The sequence below is a fragment of the Prunus dulcis genome, chromosome 3, assembly GCF_902201215.1.
Source record: "Prunus dulcis chromosome 3, ALMONDv2, whole genome shotgun sequence".
Taxonomy (NCBI): Eukaryota; Viridiplantae; Streptophyta; class Magnoliopsida; order Rosales; family Rosaceae; genus Prunus; species Prunus dulcis.
Window position 1 is genome coordinate 13,382,114 of NC_047652.1, and position 13,858 is coordinate 13,395,971.

The window sequence follows — 13,858 nt, forward strand, 5'->3', positions numbered from 1 at the left end:
GCTAAAATATAAATATGGTTTGAATACTTTGAGTTGTTCTTTATTCTTCTCCATAAGGAGGTATATATAGGAGTTTACATATGAAGGTTTTACAAGGAATTAGATATAGTAAAGAATTAGGAAAGTATCTCCTAATTGTACAATGATTTATCACTTATATAAAAAATAGGAAAATATATCCCTTAATTAATCAAGGAAGTAAATCTCTTTGATTAATTACCTTCATTAATTAGGAAACTCACGTCAACACTCCAACCCTATTCCTCCTTTCCTTATTTGTTTTTTTTCGTGGCATTGGAGATGGGCATTTATCTCACTATTTTTCAGTGGAGCTAGGCTTTTAGTAATATTCCACGTTACATAAGTCTTATATTTTGATAAGTTCTAATCCTGTAAACTTGAATTTCTAATTCCAAAGTTTCTTCACATAAATGATAATACCATGATTGATAAGTTTAGTTGTTGTAATTTTCGATCTAACACGATAATACGATACGAATCTAAGATGATATTATATTAGGACTAATTATTACTAAGCACACTAATAACAAACACATCTGGTTTTTTTCCTTATTTTGACATGATGACTTGGACTATTTTTGCCTACTTCTAGGCAGCCTTTACCACAATGGGGCTCCTTACATAATGCTTACCATCTGACCATATCAACTTCCCAAACACATAGTTCTTAGCTGCTTTGGCATCTTTAACCTGCAGGAGTAGTTTAAAGCTCTTCTCTTCACCAATTTTCTTGAACTCCAACTTGTTTGGGTCAACAGAAACTAATATGCCATCTGGGTTCTGGATACGAGCCTTGTAAGTTCCTGGAGTGCCAACATTTTTCACTGTTCTAGTCACCACAAGGGATCCATTGAGTTTAGGGACAGTGATTGAGGGATAGTTGAGGTTAGTGCCACTAATAGCAGGTTTTGGGCACTTATATGTCTCCTCTGAGACCATTTCGATTTGTGTTTTGTTGTATCCATTTGAACATAGAAAGTTCAAGTAATCATTAAGGGACAAGTCATAAACCAAGCCAGGATCCATGGCACTGTTAGGATTAACATGCCCTGCACCATAACTAAATGGTGTTGCCCTATAGAAAGAAGCATTGAGCACTGGTTCCCTGCTATTATCTTGTGTTGTCGCTGTAAAAGACGAGAATAAGAAGAAAAAATCAGAAAGAAGGATAATGCTTTCTTGCCAGACTATAAGAAAACTCGGCCTATGTTCCTTTCCAAGGAAGATGAGATGAATGGATTAGGGTGTTCTTACCTGTGGTCATGATTGCAGATTTAATAGCTGCAGGGCTCCAGTGAGGATAGAGGGTTTTAAGAAGGCCACAAATGCCGGAAATATGAGGGCATGACATTGATGTGCCTGACAATGAGTTGAACAGAACTCGCCGTTCGTCAAACATTTGATTTGTTGGCCCTTGTGCTCCAGTATAGGCTGCTATGATATTCACTCCTGGCGCAGTGATATCAGGCTGAATATTCAAAACAAAGGAGCAAAGTATTAAGAGAGTCCAATTCCCTATGATGAATAGATTTGTGAGATGCTAAAAAAAACCTTAAGGATGTCTGGTGTGATGGTGTTGGGTCCCTTTGATGAAAATGCTGCCATGAAGGGAGCTGGCTTCGTTCCCAGTTGCGTTGTTGGACGCTTTATGTAAGCCCTGGGAGACCTGTCAAAATAAGTAAAATTCTCAATCAATTCACTGCAAGGAAGCTGGTGATGGAACTAGATGTCTGTTTATATGAATTAACTATTGTTCTGCCTGCACTGAGATGAAGCCTATACATCAAATTAATGCAGTTAGTGCTGCCAGTTCTACTTAGTCTGAAACAGGCAATTTTAGAGGTACTTCATCCTGTGATGAAGATGAATTATTTATATTTTAAGGTAGGTTCTGTGCATAGGCATGGTTTTGGTGAAATATAATGATTGCTGGTGGCATGTCATCTTACTTAGTTGAATTGATGTAAGCAAAGACAAGGGCACCGTCGGTGAAATTGATATGTGAAGCAGGGAGGACATGTGGATCAGAAATAATTTCGTTCCCGCTAAGCTCATCGTTAGCAAGAATCATTCCCACGGCACCAGCCAGTAAGGCTTGCTCACCCTTGTCCACTCTTGCACTGTCTCCTCGAAGGCAGGCCAAGATCTTTCCCTTCACCTTTTTGAGATCAAGTGTGCCAGCCTTGCATAACAGACTGCAGCATCATATAATAAGCAGATTGCTGGGAGCTTGAATATGGTAGTAGTAAAATGAAAATTAAAAGAACTTGATGTTGTTATTAGAGATATTTAGTGATATACTCATTCTTAGCATTAATATTATAAATAAAATCTAAACCATTGAATTTCTATAAACAAACTCAAAAAAAAAAACTCAAAAAATGACAGCTAGTCTCATTGAATTTAATATTGATTATTAAATTACTTTGATGCCCTATTGAGTGTTTTGGGTATTTTTATGAGATTTTGGAGTTGGGCTTGTTTTAAAAAATTGATGTCAGTTTTGTAATTTATAAAAAGTTAAAAGCCTCTTTGTTATGATGTAAATTAGCTTTGAATGTGTTTCTAAAATCCATTTCATATAGAGTATTTTTATAATTTGAGCCCCTATATTGGGTATAATAGTGAACTCCCATGTTATTATCCTTACGCTTCTTGAACTGATGCGTTAGCTGCTTTAGCATCTGCAGCACTAATAAGCGGGTAGAACCTTTTCCCCGGCAAGGCCACAGGCGATAAGCTCTGTCCCTGCAGAACAAAGTAGATACAAATTACAATGGATTTGTGTAGTTTTTCAGGATATGTGATGGAAGTTCCTTTCAAACACCTATAAAAGTGTATGGCATGTCTTATTATTCTGAGCTTCTTGCAACTGTTTGATGAAAATTAGACAGCATTAAGTAACCTTCATCTACTATATATGCTTAGGATAAAAAGGCACTATAACCAACCCTGAAGTGCTTCCAGTTTCCAAGGGTGACATAACTGGGGAACTCCCTGTCTATGGTACTGGCGCCAACAGTGATCTGCCACGGCGCTACACTGGAGACGGTACCTTCAGCTGGACCGGAATTCCCAGCTGAGCAAACCACCACAATGCCATGCTTAACAGCATGAAAAGCACCTATTGCAACACCGTCATTGAAGAATGCAGAGGGATCTCCACCCAGTGACACAGACAATACATCAACACCATCATGGATGGCAATATCAAATGCTGCCAATATATCTGCATGAAAGCACACGCTTCCATTCACTGAAGGCCAACACACTTTATAAGCTGCAACTCTGGCTTTTGGTGATCCACCCTTTGCTGTTCCATTACCAAACCCAAACACACTTGCCCCAGTTACAAAATTGCCCCCAGCTGTTGACAAGGTGTGAGAGCCATGGCCGTCATTGTCTCTTGGTGAGTCAAAGGAGGAGTTTAGGGTGCCAGCAACTGCAGCATAGCCCTTGTTGAAGTATCTTGCTCCAATTAGCTTCCTTTCACGCAAAATTTTGTCACCAAATGAGTTACAAGATTCTCTTTATGGGTAAATAATTAAATGATGGAATTAATCCAACACAAAGTTCAGAGGGAAAGGTTGCTAAAACCAGTCAGAAGATGCCCTTATTTTACACAAATACATGTTCTGAACCTGTCTTCTCTCTCATTATTATAATAATTTGCTTGCTTACTCTACATAAATATATGCTTTAAAATTATTATAATAATTTTAATCTAATTGCAGCAATGCATCTTGAAAATGGGATCAGATACCATGAGGACCAGAAGCAATTGAACCAAAAGAGAACATGTTTGCAGTTTTACTATCTATTTTTTTCATCTTAAAGATGATACAGGCAGATTTATCGCATCCAGTTTTATGCTGTTCTAGGTTTCTAAAACAAGTTTTACTCAGCTTTATGAGAAAGCTGGAAATGGATCCTGCTTTATAGATACCATTTCACCCCACTACTACTAAAGCAGATCATCCTTGTTGGACCATGAATTTGGATATAAAAATGTTAAATTTAATACACACTTGAAGAATATAGAAAAATCTAGAAGAAATTAGAAAACTCAAGAAAATTCACTAACTTTGACAAAGTCAAGTTTTAAGAGAGGATTATTGTAAACTCTAGAAAAATCTTAGTAAAAATCTTGTGATAAAGTAATAATATTATAAAGTAGTGGCTAGGTGAAGAAGCCAAGTCCACCGACTTGGACAATGGCGGCAGCTTTAGTGTATAAATAGATGTTGTTGTCTCTTGTACAAAGCCAAGAGAGTAAGAACAGGCCAAATAGCGAGCAAAGAGAGTGAGAACAGGCCAAATAGCCAGCAAAAAGAGAGAGAATAGGCCAATAAGCCAAAAGGCCAATAAGCCTAGCAAATAGTTTCTTTCTAGTTGTTGAAGGCCAATAAGCCTACTCCTCTATAAAGCCTTGCACCTATCTTTTGTTGAATAAATAAAATCACTATTTTGTTCTCTAAAAACCCAACAAGCCTGACTACAAAGAACAAAAAAGAGGTTCTCTTTCTTGCTTCAATTTTAACACATTTTAGCAATGAGTTAAGTGTTGAAGAAAAAGCAAACGGAGAGTAAATCAATCTTCCACAGAAAGTAGGTATAAAATAATGAATACCTGTTGCAGTAAAATTCAGAATCTGTCTCATTTTGGCAGATTCCTTTCCACTTGGATGGAATTGGTCCATACTCTTCATCACTAAAGCTATTGGACTCTGGCCATGCGCCTACAATCCCATTCAACAACAGTAAGGCTAAAAAGAATGCTCAATAGCAAAGCAACACACATTCTTTTTAGAATTGCAATTATTTCATATTTTCATCATCAGTTGGGCAAGCCACCACACATAATTGCACCCTCCTTATGCTTTTTTGAGTATAAACGATAGTCTAAATTAGAGGAAAGATGGATTTCTTACACACAGATACACAATTATGATATTAAAGGGAATGGGGATTTCTCACGCATAGACACACAACTATGATATTAGAGGGAAGGGGGATTTCTCACATATAGACACACAACTATGATGTTGTGGAAATTCGAACCTTAGATCTCTGATCTGTAAGTCAAAGCTTTTTTACACTGTGTTGGCTCCTTATGTTAATCATAAAAGAAAGTGATTAAAAAAAAAAAGAAAAAAAAAGACAAGAATCTTTACTAGTTGCAACTTGCAGCAGATGTAATTGTTTTTTCTTATAATGGTGGCCCAGAACTACAAAAATACCTTCAATGAGAGTCATACCCTTGACGGAAGCCTTAAAGTACAACCTGGCCTAATTAATTATTAGTATATTACTATCAATTAATCCTCTAGAGGGAAGAGCTCTCAATGTTTTGTCATACATTCATGGACGTATATTTAGTGAGCAGGGATGGCCCTGAGGGTGTGCAAGTGGTGCCACCGCATAGGGCTCCGATTTTTTTATATGTATAATATATGTTTAACAAATGTTATATATATACGAGTGAGCAAATTGTTGACACAAAGACATTTTTAGTTGTGTTGATTTGCAGGGCCTCAACTTTTATTCTGGGCGCGACTTCAAAACCCACTTGTGTTAAAGGCTTGTCTAATGTCAACACCAACATTCAATATCCCAGTTACTTTCACAACCACAAACTGAAATAATAAATACCCTAAACCCTATGCTTAGATTCAATTTTGGAAAAAATAATGCATCCAACTAACTCAACCAAAATAATTGCATTGAATTAATGATGTTCCTAGAATATTTATGCATCCAACTAACTCAACCAAAATAATTGCATCGAATTAATGATGTTCCTAGAATATTTATACAAAATACATTGGGTGTTAAAAAATATTTAATATCTGAATATGATCTATGATGACAAAGACTCATCGTCATAATCATGGTGATTATTCAAAAGGTGTAACATCCCTAACCCAATTTAATCAATCTAATCCAATTTAATTGTTTTGTGAATTTTCAATTTTGTCCTTGGGAGTATGGGTACTTTGGTCACTTTAAGAAAAAAAATATTTATTGTATGGCATTAATTGTGTAAGTTTGTGTTAACTTATGTGAGGCCTAAATTTAATATTCGCACGGGGCCTTCAAAATCTCAAGACCGGCCCTGTTAGTGAGCACTGTTGAAATTGGTCAATATCTGCAGCACCATTGAAATGAAAATCAATTTTATAAACATTATTTTGTTGAAAGTTACTGTTGTTGAAATGAGTGATGATAAGTCAACGATCCAGATCATGGCATTGAGCTGATTGATGCATTCTAAACTTATAGTGCATGAACATGACTTGAAAGTGAAGCAAAATTGACAAAAATTGACAAAAATTAATAATATAAATAAATAAAATAAGAGGAAGAAAAACTGACCAGTATCAAGGTTTCCTATGATTGTATCTTCACCATATCTTGCCTTGTTCCAGATTGAGTTGGGTGGAGTAACACCATCATGCTGAAGCCCCAAGAAATCCCATGATCTAGTTGTGTGTAATTTTCTTCCCTGGTTCAAGAAAATGGAGACTACCTTTGGATGCTCTGTAGGGTTTCAATGGCAAGCATGAGAAGAACAAGTATACAAAACAGAGGAGAAAGAAGATAATTAAAAAAAAAACAAAAGATTCTCACTGGCTATCTGAGCTGCCTCTTCTTCTTCTAATGTGGCAGCAAAGCCATTGATGTGCCTTGTGTATGAGTAAAAGATGGATTCTTTTGCAACTTCATGGCTGCATTTTGCAGATAAATTCAAACATACGATCTCAGAAAGATGATGTATATGTATTTTAGTAGTTGGTGCTAAAATGTGTTTTAAGTACCTGCCCAAGAAGGACCCAAGAAACTCATAGTGATTCTCTGTCACTTGGTTCAGTTCAAGTTCTGATAAGTTTGCGGGATGTGAATGTGACCCCAAGTACACCACATATGACTACATCAATAACAGTAGAAGCAGGCAAGCAAGCACATAATGAAAAAAAATAATAATAATAATAAATCATGACAGTAGGCATAGCAATGGGAGCTACTCCTTTTTTTCTTGATTTTTTTTTAATGGAAGAAAATAAGATTGAATGCTCACCTTTTTGATGGCAAAGGTGGGTGTGTGAAGTACAAGGGAGGAGAGAAGGAAGGACAGGAGGTAAAGAGCTATGGTTGGTCTTGGTGGCCGCATTGCTTGGTTTGGTTGGTTGATTGACCCTCGTTTCTTTCTTGCCCCTTGTGGAAGGTAAACTTTGGGTTTTTATTTATACAAAACCTCCAATAGATGTGGCAGAAAGAATCCTTGGCTACCAAATTGTGGACCATATTATGATAATAATTGATTGATTGAAAATAAAGAAGGGATTGGTGCACTGGACAGGATAAAACAGTGAAATTGGCAAATGGGATATTGCCACGTGTAGAAAAGGTTGGACATGCTCTTCCACTGGCTAGTCCAATGCAGGCTGATGAAAATGCTATGTACTTAAAATGGAGGGGAACTTATTTGAGCAAATTAGCTATACATGGCTTCATCAAACCTTAATAAGTTTGAACTTCTGCTATATATGCCATTGTCATCCGTTAGTGGGAACTCTATATAGCCTTTGTTACAACTTATAAGCATCTGCGGTTCATATATGACACCCTCATCTCATTATAGAATCACTCAAGTTCCGCGACTTTGTCCTAAAAATATCTGAAGGCCAATTCTGGCTTTCCTGAGTTGGTTGGGTTGGGATTTTGTGAATGAACATACAATTGAATTTAGAAAAAAAAGACAAATTAAAAGCCAAACAAACAAGTGGGCCATGATTCACTTTCTTGACTATGGTTAGAATGGGCTGGGCTTGTTTAAAATTCAACCTAGACTTTCTGAACTAACCTAATTCTAGTGGTCTACTACATATCCAACTTCTAACCAGTCAGCCTTTGTTGGGAATATCTACTACTAAACATGAACCCAATACAACTATTTGTGCAACATAAATACCAAATACCTCCACATTTCCCCTAATACAACTATTTGTGGCACATAAATACCAAATACCTCAATATTCCCCCTAATTTAGCCATTCAGATTGTCAAAAAGGGTAATGAAGTTTTACTAAAAGGCTTCAAATTAGTGTGTACGTGTGTGTGTTTATTCTATTAATCAATTGATGACTCCTTAGGTCATCTCCATTGCAATACCCAAATTCTCATATTTGGGTCTAAGTGTGGTGGGTTCTTTAGCTCACATGACTAAAAAGTTACATTCAAACTCATATATATAAGTTTTAAGTTATGTCATACGTGTAGTGATATTGCATTTAAAAACTCCAAATTTATATTTAGACTTAAATCTCATTTAGGTCTTACTTTTACCAAACTGATGCGAGGTTTTAACATGACTGAAATCTAAGCCACTTTTTTTGAGCATGATCAATAAAATATAATACATGTAACATTATTGAGATACTGTAATCATACATCAGTATATGTGCTATAAAGTTGTCACGTGTTTCACTCAAATCACATCACTCATGAGAGAGGGGATGCGTTTTGACCTATATCTCACACTAGAAGTATAAAGACTTCCATTTTTATGTAATAATGCACTAGGCCTTTCCACAATCATTCCCAATTTGGTTTTTAATTTTTTTGGAATTAAATACACTTACCATATGTTTACTAACATATGATAAGCATGAATTGGAATCAATCAAATACCCATTCCTAAGAAGTAAACATGCCATAAAATCAAGAATGAGATTGATTAACAGAGCAGTTTATCCTATTCCAATTTCTTGATCTAAGTTCCTCAATTCATGTCTTCTCCGACTCATAATAAGTAAATGTAAAAAAGAAAAAAAAAAAAGAGAAAATCTGTAATTATGATAATATCTTATTATTTAAAACTTTTATGGTTTATGCAAATAATATCCGGATCCCTTAATATTATCGCTTTATTTTCCCAAAAGATAAATAAGGTTTCTTTAGACATTACATAGATAAGACACACGGGGTATGCCAAAAGGAAAAACTTTATGTTATTCATCAGGCAATGCAAATGGTGGTGAGGGAAGTAGGTTTAGGTGAGAGAACCGTTCTCAATATATCTCATCGTCTCCCAAAGAAAGATGAAGCTACAAGCAAAAATGCAACAAAGACCCATACATTGATGATTGATTTGATAAATAATCAGCATGCAGCCCATATACACTTTCCTTACACGTCTGATTTTACTTTACTTAAAAGAAAGTGTTTATTGTTTAGTTTGGGATTGTGTGTTGACATGAGTCGTATATTCCTTAATAAATTAGGATTATATTTATTTTCTTTTTTATTTTAGTCCTATTAAAATTAGGATGTATTTCCTATTGTAACTCATGATTTTGGACATGGCTATATAATCATTATTATTGTACCCTATCAATACATTAGTTGCAATTATCCCTAAGAAAAGTAAATTAGTAGATCATCCAATTGAGACCATTTATTAGTTTGTTTTCTTGGAACTAATAGATAAAAAGAGGCTCAACAAATTGCCTCACCACAACAACTAACCAATTGGTGCACCTCTATATAAATTCTCTACTCTCTCTGTCCCTAAACACCACAGTTTTGTACAACATGGACGGAAAATACAAGATGTCCAATGTACGTTTCTTTTCCACCCCTATATCTCACTGTTATTTTGTCTAACAAATTACATGGAAAATAATAACAATATGTGTTCTTTGTTGTTGTTCTTCTTCTATAATTACAGGTCTCCGGTGCAATCATTTTTATACTGGGATTCTTTTTTCTAAGAGCTGCAGAATGTAGAACACCAGCGAATCGGGGCACGGTCAAGTACTCTGCCCTTAGCTGTCGAAAGCACAGTGCTCTTTTGACTGATTTTGGAGCTGTTGGCGATGGCAAAACGTCCAACACAAAGGCCTTCAAGGCGGCCATTGATCATCTAAGCCAGAGTGCATCCGACGGTGGAGCACAGCTTATCGTACCACCGGGGAAGTGGCTCACCGGGAGCTTCAACCTTACCAGCCATTTCACCCTTTTCCTCCACAAGGATGCTGTTATTCTTGCAACTCAGGTTTATTTCTCTTGCCTTTTTTGGTCGAATATATTTCCTTAATGTCTTGAATATTTTAGACTTGATTGATTGTAATTACCTTATACCATAGAATTAGCTTAATTGATTTTTTTTGAAACTCAGGTTTAATTTTTGTACATATTTTATTACCATTTTACCATATAATTAGCTTATTTGATTTAGTAATCTACAACATCTCCGACCTAGTAATTTCAGAAAAAGAAACACCGACTTAGTAATCTACAAACATAGGAAAAACAGTAACTTTCTCACCATGTTTTCTATGCATGCAGAAAGTCATCTCGTTGACTTTAATTTATTTATTTTACCTTTTAGGAATAGCTTTTGCTCCTATCACCCAAATTTTTTTCATGTAAATTTATCAATTGGTCACCATACCATTAATGACCATTTTGCATGACCAAATTTACAGGATGAGTCAGAGTGGCCTCTTGTTCCAGTCCTGCCTTCATATGGGAGAGGCAGAGATGCCCCCGGTGGAAGGTTTAGCAGTCTGATTTTTGGAACAAACCTCACCGATGTCGTAATTACCGGTAATTAATCACATATCAGACTTAATTGTTTTAAATTTACTGTGATTTTGGGTCAATTATGTTAATGACAAAATTGGTATGTCTTTTAGGTAACAACGGCACCATCGATGGGCAAGGAACTTCTTGGTGGAAAAAGTACAAAGCAGGTCAATTGAATGAAACCCGACCCTACATGATTGAGATCATGTACTCTAATCAAATCCAAATATCTAATCTTACTTTGGTCAATTCTCCTTCGTGGTTTGTCCATCCTATATACAGCAGGTAGATTTGACTATTCATCTATCCTGATCGATTTTTTATCATAGTTAGGGCTCGTTTGTGAATGCTTTTGTGAAAGGCACTTTGGTTTATAAGGGGTTTTTTAAAAATATTTTATTTATTTATAAAACCACTAGCATGAAACTGATCTGATATGTATACATTCTGGTTTGAATTTGCAGCAATATAACAATCCAAGGGCTCACTATCCTTGCACCAATTGACTCTCCTAACACAGATGGCATAGACCCAGGTTGGTTAATTTGCTTCCACTTTGTACTGGCTCCTTGGTCATATTTGAACATAGTTAATATGTGCGCCTATTTTTGTTCCGTTTTCAGATTCATGCTCACAAACTAGAATTGAAGACTGCTTCATAGTCTCTGGGGATGACTGCATTGCAGTAAAGAGTGGATGGGACCAATACGGGATCAAAGTCGGGATCCCAACAGAGCACCTTGTGATCAGAAGACTTACCTGCATTTCACCAGACAGCGCTACCATTGCTCTAGGCAGTGAGATGTCCGGTGGAATTCGCGACGTCCGCGCTGAGGACATCACAGCCCTTAGTACTCAATCCAGTGTGAGGATCAAAACTGCCCAAGGAAGAGGAGCTTATGTCAAAGACATATTTGTGAGAAGAATGACCCTCAAGACTATGAAGTATGTTTTCTGGATGACTGGCTCTTATGGGTCTCACCCGGACCCGAGCTTTGATCCTAAGGCATTGCCTTTGATCCAGAACATCAACTACAAACAGGTTGAGGCTGAGAATGTTACTTACTCTGCAAGGCTGGAGGGAATTCCTAATGATCCTTTCAAGGGAATTTGCATTTCTAATGTGACTATCACATTGATTGAGAAGCCCAAGAAATTACAATGGAATTGTACCAACATTGCGGGAGTTACAAGCAACGTGACTCCAAAGGCATGCGATTTATTGCCGGAGAAGAAAGAAGTCGTCGATTGTCCTTTCCCGGAAGATAGGTTGGCGATTGAAGATGTTAAGTTAGTGACATGTTCTGCCAGTCTCCCCTTCTTCTGAGAGTCATGTATTATATGGGAATTTCGATGCTCAAATGAGGTAGCATCCTATGTTTCAAATATATAGGAGTCTGAATGACAAATATTGACAATAAAATTATAGTAGTTTTACAAGATTTCCTTCTTTTTTCTATGGACTATCCATTTGTTCAACAAATAATCAACTGATAATGAAAATCTGAAAGAATGGACCTCCGCAACAATCTCAACTGCATTAATAAATAATTTCCAGCCACTGCCAAAACATATGTGTTGAAGAGTATAAATACCACATTGAAAACTTGACTAAATAAATCACAATTTATAATAAGTGGTTCTACTTGTAGTAGAACTGAGGCCTTTTGTGATAAACACATGACACATATCATCAGATGATGCACAATTCTTAGACGCTCCCAATAATTACAATTGGACTCACATTGATTTCATCCATAACCATAACCCAGTTCGTGAATTATTTCAATCAATTCTATACCAACAGAGGATAACCCTTCTTTCTAATACTGGTAATCATTTCAGGGTTTCCATCAATTTTTCGTGACATTGGGTAGATCACAATCAAAATTATTTGATTTCATAAAAAGCCAACCTATATTTTTTTTCATCTTATTGATGATAAAGGCAGATTTATCTCATCCAGTTTTATGCTGTTCTAGGTTTCTAAAACAAAGTTTGACTCTGCTTTATGAGAAAGCTGGAAATGGATCCTGCTTTATAGATACCACTAGTAAAGGTGCCCGCACGATGTTGCGGGTTTTAAAACCGTCTGAAATGTGTACAAAGTTGTGAAAATATGTAGCAAGTTACAAAATAAAGACTAATAAAATGTTTTATATGTTGCTTGTCATGTTTATTAAAATATATCAATATTTTAATAAATCAAGCAGCAACAAAATATCAGTAGTTTTGTCTTTACATATATGCTACTGGTGGGGGAAGGGGATTTTTCTGCCTTGATGTCTGTTGAAGGGTCCCTTGCTGGCTCTATTGTAGATGTGGTTCTGTTCTTTCTTGTCTTCTACAAGGGTTTTAACTATGTTGGTACAAATTATTAAAAATGGTAAAATAGCAATTGGCTATGAACAAATTTTAAAAGAAAATTCCAAGTTTAATCAAATTTGTAAGGTAGTTTTTTTAGGGTCTCTGATCACCAGTGGAGCAAAAGATATGAAGACAATATGAAATGAAAGAAACCCAAAAAAAAAAAAGAAAAGGAAGGAAATACCAAGCTTTCATTCAAATCAAGAAACACAAATAAAACATTTTGGCCGAAAAGTTAACTACTTTGAGCGTAATATTCAAGGACAATAAGTGAACAAAAAGTTTCGAACGAAAACAGGAAAAAGAAAAAAAAATTCAACCTTGTTTGGCCTGCAAAGAACCTCCTTTTACACACAACCTCTTCTTGACTCTCTTGTACGCTGTTAACATCTTACAAAAAATGAAAATAAATGAAAATCACCACAACCTCAACTAAAAACATCAAATGAACTAATGCTTTCTAATTGAACACATTGTAGTCCATAAAACCCAAGAAAAATGTCAAATTATGGCTAGATAAATCCTCCATATTTTCCTTATGACAGAATAGTAGGAAACAAAACAATCACTTTATCTATGAAAGCATCTGGTGGAAGGCATTGAAAAAATGAATGGGATCTAAATCACACAGAGTTCCATCAATATCAAATAGTACTACTTCAGGTGGAGGGGGATAAAAAAAGACAATGAGGCATTAGTACAACAAAAGAATGAAACAAAAGTAATACAAATGTAACACTTGCGCCACATGTTTCTCTATAATTTATCTTTCACCTTTTTATTGCTCAATTCATACACAACATGAGATGATGCCGAACATAAATATACTTTTTAATAGTTGCGATAATTTATTTTACTACTTTGGGCATAATATTCAGGG

At 35.9% G+C, this 13,858-nt stretch overlaps 2 protein-coding genes and 1 long non-coding RNA gene across 3 annotated transcripts; 1 reads left to right on the forward strand and 2 right to left on the reverse strand.

The window, feature by feature from the left end:
• Window positions 1-609: 609 nt before the first annotated feature.
• LOC117622676 (subtilisin-like protease SBT5.3) lies at window positions 610-7,212 on the reverse strand. Its single transcript, XM_034353434.1, has 11 exons — window positions 7,100-7,212; window positions 6,840-6,949; window positions 6,652-6,749; window positions 6,397-6,561; window positions 4,652-4,760; window positions 2,973-3,507; window positions 2,672-2,769; window positions 1,971-2,216; window positions 1,573-1,687; window positions 1,276-1,489; window positions 610-1,148 (listed from the first exon to the last, which is right to left on the reverse strand). Exons 1-11 carry the CDS (start codon window positions 7,190-7,192, stop codon window positions 610-612), a joined length of 2,322 nt encoding a protein of 773 aa, XP_034209325.1. The 5' UTR covers window positions 7,193-7,212.
• A 2,349-nt stretch (window positions 7,213-9,561) lies between these two features.
• On the forward strand, window positions 9,562-12,046 carry LOC117622156 (probable polygalacturonase). The gene is made up of 6 exons (XM_034352731.1): window positions 9,562-9,642; window positions 9,752-10,078; window positions 10,512-10,632; window positions 10,722-10,896; window positions 11,076-11,146; window positions 11,235-12,046. Exons 1-6 carry the CDS (start codon window positions 9,616-9,618, stop codon window positions 11,936-11,938), a joined length of 1,425 nt encoding a protein of 474 aa, XP_034208622.1. The 5' UTR covers window positions 9,562-9,615; the 3' UTR covers window positions 11,939-12,046.
• On the reverse strand, window positions 11,413-13,531 carry LOC117622157. The gene is made up of 3 exons (XR_004584956.1): window positions 13,299-13,531; window positions 11,678-12,172; window positions 11,413-11,489 (listed from the first exon to the last, which is right to left on the reverse strand). It is a non-coding gene; the product is annotated as an uncharacterized LOC117622157 (long non-coding RNA).
• Between the last annotated feature and the right edge of the window lie 327 nt (window positions 13,532-13,858).